The sequence below is a fragment of the Carassius carassius genome, chromosome 47 (genome assembly GCF_963082965.1).
Source record: "Carassius carassius chromosome 47, fCarCar2.1, whole genome shotgun sequence".
Taxonomy (NCBI): Eukaryota; Metazoa; Chordata; class Actinopteri; order Cypriniformes; family Cyprinidae; genus Carassius; species Carassius carassius.
This window is the reverse complement of record NC_081801.1, coordinates 15783765-15790030: the sequence shown is the minus strand read 5'-3', so window position 1 is coordinate 15790030 and position 6266 is coordinate 15783765. Positions and strand designations below refer to the sequence as shown.

Here is a 6266-nt window from a genome sequence, read left to right as displayed (position 1 = left end):
CTCGCCTCCTGATAAGATTAGAGCCCGCCTACTTACAACTACTGACACTTCTCATTGGTTTCTTCAACGTGCGGTCTTTATTGATTGGCTCGTGTTCTTGCCATTCAATGGAAATCCCTTGAAACGCTATTGTGATTGGCTTCTATTATGTCAATATACTTTATTATGAAGATACAACTTTGGCGCCACCAGAGGCGATGTTGAGTTGTATATTTACGTCAGGGTCTGTTGGTGTGGTACATTTTTCATTTTCTAAAACGGTGTTATTGCCAACCAGTGTTGCATTTATCTTAAATTAAAGTCGAAATTAAATTAAATTAAATACAGATGAAACATTTAAAAACATAAACGAAAATGAGAAATGTTGACTTCGCAAGGAACTGAAATAAATCATTTTAAATGATCACAAGTTGAAGTACCTACTAAACTACCGTACTGCACATTATATTATTATTATTATTATTATTATTATAAATAATATGATAAAAGCAAATTAAAATGAAAACCGAAAATACAAAAATAAAAACTATTTCAAAATATTAACAAATACTATTGCTATTCCCTCAGTACTCATAACAACAATGTCATCTGAGTGACACACACTCTGAAAATGTGGGTTTTATTCACATTTTTATAAATGGTTCATATAGTAATAAATTCTATGAACCATTTGGTTCAGGGATCATTTGAAAATCTATTTAATGAGCAAAAATCGGTATTGATTCATACAATTGTAATATGTGCCAATGCTTTCAGAAGTCTTTTGCATATTTGATAAGCTCATCTTAATGAGCGGCTACATGTCATTGTATAGTCAATGACCTACTGATCATCAGTTCACTGACCTTTCACCTTTCCTTTTGTCTGATGATACTTTCTCTACTATTCTGTGAAGCTTAGCTGCAGGAGTCACTACAGTGAATGTAAAGTCCTCTAAAGAGGACTTTATTCATATTTGTCCACACTTGATTTGAATTTCTCTGAAAATTCAAGTACATCCTGCATATTTTCAGAATGGCATTAGCTTTCAGGGCTGAAGAACAGTTAAACGAATTGGCAAATGTTCTGGTTTCATGAAGAAACTGCAGGCAATCAGATTTTTTTGCAAAAGTAATATATCACCCTTTAATGTTTCACCATGACACATTTATTGTCAAACTGAGAGATGTTTGAAGAAGAACAGTGGTATTATAAAAGTTTATGTTTCACTATATGGTTTTCATTTATTAAACTCTTCTTTCAGTGCCTATATTGTGAAGGACACAGTTTAACGAGTGTTTTGCAGTCACACCATTTGATTTAAGTGAATATGCTCTTCAGAGAGCTATGACAAGTACCTGCTTGTGACATTTAGTAAGCATGGGTTTATCCGTCTGTTTGCTATTATAGCAGCATTCCTAATCCATTCAAAAGTAAAAATATATATATTTTAATGCAGTTAATGCAAAATAATGTTTTGCATTGTATTATTTAGATTAAAATTTTTGCAGCTATTATGCAGCTGTAGCTAGATTTTCACGACTAAAAAATGAAGACCAAAATCTTTGCAGAGCTATCATGATAGTCCTCACCTTCACAGATAATAATATCTCATCATCAAATGACCTTCTGATGCTTCAAAAGTGCCTGTCCCCACTGTTCCCCCGAAAATCAATGTGTGCTTTCAGAGGTGAGAGCTCCTCCTGTTCTCATCCTGCTTTTATCTCTCTTAAGCTTATCATTCTGCTAGATGTGTGTGTGGTAGAGTTCTTTGAAGTTGAAATTTATCTGTAAATCTCAACATAAGACTTGAGGAAACAAATTAAAATGTAAGGCCAAGGGGAAGAGAGATGACGCAAAGAAAGCTGTATTCTGTGAGAAACTAGCAGAGGTTTATGTGCTGAAGGGCATTGGCCCGTGGCACAACTTTCCCTTCTATTAAGCTACAGACAAACAAACAGTTTTAAGAAAACAGATTTTTAATCAATTAATTTTAGGAATATACTCCACCCAAAAATTTAAATTCTTAATTTACTCATATGTATGGCTTTCTTTGTTCTGCAGAAACACAAAAGAAGAGATTTGAAAGAACATTGGGAAACAAACAACACTGGAGCCCTTTGACTTCCACTGAAAATATATTTGATGTTCCACAGAAGACAGTAATTCGATGCGAGGTGAAGTAAATGATGGTAGAGGTTTCTTTTTTGGTTGGAAAAGAGGGCTGAATATAGTCATGTCAAAGAGTAGCATATACTTTTCTCTCAGCTGAGTTTTCTAGATCTATGAAAGGTATGTGTGGGTATGAATCACTATCTACTGGGACATATAGTTCAGTCTCACATGAAGAGATTTCTAGCCTTTCAAAAGCAAGGTCAGGACAGATGGTTTTCAATAGCCTGCCAGGCTTCAGACTCGACAGCGGCAATCTAAAACACAATTTGTAGCAGTTTCATTATGGTTTTGCACAAATGGGAGATATTGCTATAGTACTCCCATTAATCAACTATTTGTCATGAATATTGACCATATACAGGTCCTTCTCAAAAAATTAGCATATTGTGATAAAGTTCATTATTTTCCATAATGTAATGATAAAAATTAAACTTTCATATATTTTAGATTCATTGCACACCAACTGAAATATTTCAGGTCTTTTATTGTTTTAATACTGGTGATTTTGGCATACAGCTCATGAAAACCCAAAATGCCTGTCTCAAAAAATTAGCATATTTCATCCGACCAATAAAAGAAAAGTGTTTTTAATACAAAAAAAGTCAACCTTCAAATAATTATGTTCAGTTATGCACTCAATACTTGGTCGGGAATCCTTTTACAGAAATGACTGCTTCAATGCGGCGTGGCATGGAGGCAATCAGCCTGTGGCACTGCTGAGGTGTTATGGAGGCCCAGGATGCTTCGATAGCGGCCTTAAGCTCATCCAGAGTGTTGGGTCTTGCGTTTCTCAACTTTCTCTTCACAATATCCCACAGATTCTCTATGGGGTTCAGGTCAGGAGAGTTGGCAGGCCAATTGAGCACAGTAATACCATGGTCAGTAAACCATTTACCAGCGGTTTTGGCACTGTGAGCAGGTGCCAGGTCGTGCTGAAAAATGAAATCTTCATCTCCATAAAGCTTTTCAGCAGATGGAAGCATGAAGTGCTCCAAAATCTCCTGATAGCTAGCTGCATTGACCCTGCCCTTGATAAAACACAGTGGACCAACACCAGCAGCTGACATGGCACCCCAGACCATCACTGACTGTGGGTACTTGACACTGGACTTCAGGTATTTTGGCATTTCCTTCTCCCCAGTCTTCCTCCAGACTCTGGCACCTTGATTTCCGAATGACATGCAAAATTTGTCCAAAAGTCCAGTGCTGCTTCTCTGTAGCCCAGGTCAGGTGCTTCTGCCGCTGTTTCTGGTTCAAAAGTGGCTTGACCTGGGGAATGCGGCACCTGTAGCCCATTTCCTGCACACGCCTGTGCACGGTGGCTTGGGAATGTTTCTACTCCAGACTCAGTCCACTGCTTCCGCAGGTCCCCCAAGGTCTGGAATCGGTCCTTCTCCACAATCTTCCTCAGGTTCCGGTCACCTCTTCTCGTTTTGCAGCGTTTTTTGCCACACTTTTTCCTTCCCACAGACTTCCCTCTGAGGTGCCTTGATACAGCACTCTGGGAACAGCCTGTTCGTTCAGAAATTTCTTTCGGTGTCTTACCCTCTTGCTTGAGGGTGTCAATGATGGCCTTCTGGTCAGCAGTCTTACCCATGATTGCGGTTTTGAGTAATGAACCAGGCTGGGAGTTTTTAAAAGCCTCAGGAATCTTTTGCAGGTGTTTAGAGTTAATTAGTGGATTCAGAAGATTAGGTTAATAGCTTGTTTAGAGAACCTTTTCATGATATGCTAATTTTTTGAGATAGGAATTTTGGGTTTTCATGAGCTGTATGCCAAAATCATCAGTATTAAAACAATAAAAGACCTGAAATATTTCAGTTGGTGTGCAATGAATCTAAAATATATGAAAGTTTAATTTTTATCATTACATTATGGAAAATAATGAACTTTATCACAATATGCTAATTTTTTGAGAAGGACCTGTAGATAGTAAGTGCTATTTACATTAAATCCTATGTTATGTCACTCTACACACTCTATTGGAAAAGATTTAAAGCATGAATGATTATCCTTCTTTGCCCATGTATGGTACATCATTGCTACGCAGGTAACCAGCCGTGCGGTCACGCACTTGATGACTTTTGTGAGGCCATCGTAAAAGTTTATGGCTTGGTTATGGTGTACCCATAATGTCATGAAAAAAGAGGCAGAGTTGAAGGGAGGTAGGGTATATAAGTGCAGGAAACTTCACCCATCCGTACTTCATCTCTCAGCTTGCTCTTCCTCTCTGCTCAACAATCAACACCCAAGCCATGGCTTTCAATGGAAAGTGGGAAACCGAATCTCAGGATGGATATGAAGAGTTCTGCAAACTGATTGGTAAGCCGCTTCTTTTCAAACAACTGATTTTTGCCCTGTTGATGGGTGAATGCCAGTGGAAGAGTTTGTAAATCAGACTTGAATAGATGAGAGTTTCTGGCTGCACCTCTATCCACTTAATCCTAGGTTGCTCTAGTTCAGACTGTCCCTGTACTATAAATTGCTTTGGATAAGAAATGTTGTCCTAGATGTCCTGGTGTGTTTGCATCTTAAGAACCCGCTCTCTCAAAGATAAAGGTTACTTAAATAAATAAATCTGTGGTTCCATTAAGAACCTTTAATATTCATGGCACTTTTCCATTGCACAAAAAGCTCTTTATAGTAGAAAAGGAGTTCAAATTATTAAAATGTTCCTCAAACTATGAAAAAAAGTGTTATGGAATATTTTAAATATGGGTTTTCTATGGCACTGCTGCAAAACCCCCCATTTGGAATCTTTATTTTTAAGAGAACTCCTTTTCTGTGTTCCTGTGGCAGAGCATTGTGTTAGCAGCACAAAAGTTTGTTGGTTTGATTCCCAGGGAACACACATGGTAAAAATGAATAAAAATTATAGCCTGAATGCACTGTAAGTTGCTTTGGATAAAAGCGTCTGCCAAATGCATTAATAAAATGTAAGAGGATATATTTAAATTTGAACATCAGCTGGTGAAATTAAGGAATAATAAAGATGTTTTTAATGTTTCTGAAGCAGTTATTTGTATGCACACCAAGATTGCATCCATTCGATCAAAAGCAAAGTAAAAATAGTACTATTGTGAAATATTATCTCACTTAAAAAGAACTTCTTTTTAATATATTTAAAAAAATCTTTTATTCCTGTGATGACAAAACCAAATTGTCAGCAACCTCCGGTCTTCATTGTCACATGATCCTTCACATAATCATTCTAATATCCTGATTTGGTCCTGTATACCTCAGGTATCCCTGATGATGTCATCTCAAAGGGCCGTGACTTCAAGCTTGTGACAGAGGTCATCCAGAACGGAGATGATTTCACATGGATCCAGTACTACCCAAAAAGCCATGTTGTGACCAACAAATTCATCGTTGGCAAAGAGAGTGACATGGAGACCGTTGGAGGGAAGAAATTCAAGGTATGGCATAATAACACTCATGAAAGATCCGACTGAAGTTACTGTATAACTTTGACTTCAGTGAGACAGTATGTTCATAAACTGCTTCATGTAATGAAAACTCATATTTGCATGTCCTCACTAGGGCATAGTCTCCATGGAAGGGGGCAAGCTGGCCATAAGTTTCCCCAAGTACCACCACACATCTGAGATCAGCGGTGGAAAGCTGGTGGAGGTGAGATATCATGATATTTGACTTTGTGAAATGAGTTTCGATGCTTGTAAAGTAGCTAAAGTCCCCTTGCTTTGCTTTACAGACCTCCACAGCCAGTGCCGCTAGTGGTCCAGTTGTTTTTGTACGTACAAGCAAGAAGATCTAACTGCATTATTGAGATAGATGACCATGTTCTGCTCTGACCTCTAATTTTCTTGAATAAAGTGTACGAGCTAAACTCACTAATGTCTCCTGATCTCTCCACTTCATCCTGCTTAATGCATAAAGTGATTCAGTGATGAAATGAGTCATATTATAAAGAGATAAAATATCTAATCAAATTAAAATGATTGCTGGCTGGCTGCCTGACCACCACTGGAGGGCAGTCTACACTTAAATCCTGCATGTACCCTTCAGGCCAACAAGCTCCTTTGTAGCATTTTCCTTTAAATGTTAATGAGCTCTGCTGACCCCGCCCCTCTCTTCCAGCCTGCTCTCCT

The 6266-nt window shown here is 38.0% G+C and overlaps 1 protein-coding gene across 1 annotated transcript; it reads left to right on the top strand.

Moving 5' to 3' along the window:
* Nucleotides 1-4086: 4086 nt before the first annotated feature.
* On the top strand, nucleotides 4087-6006 carry fabp6 (fatty acid binding protein 6, ileal (gastrotropin)). The gene is made up of 4 exons (XM_059542151.1): nucleotides 4087-4476; nucleotides 5398-5573; nucleotides 5698-5787; nucleotides 5870-6006. The coding sequence occupies exons 1-4, from the start codon at nucleotides 4410-4412 to the stop codon at nucleotides 5930-5932; spliced, it is 396 nt and encodes a 131-aa protein (XP_059398134.1). The 5' UTR covers nucleotides 4087-4409; the 3' UTR covers nucleotides 5933-6006.
* Nucleotides 6007-6266: the final 260 nt, after the last annotated feature.

Bases quoted from the DNA above. Each gene is read 5' to 3' on its own strand.
- fabp6 (XM_059542151.1), top strand. From the start codon at position 4,410: ATGGCTTTCAATGGAAAGTGGGAAACCGAATCTCAGGATGGATATGAA. The intron at 4,477-5,397 runs GTAAGCCGCTTC...TGTATACCTCAG, and splicing joins AGAGTTCTGCAAACTGATTG to GTATCCCTGATGATGTCATC. The intron at 5,574-5,697 runs GTATGGCATAAT...TGTCCTCACTAG, and splicing joins TTGGAGGGAAGAAATTCAAG to GGCATAGTCTCCATGGAAGG.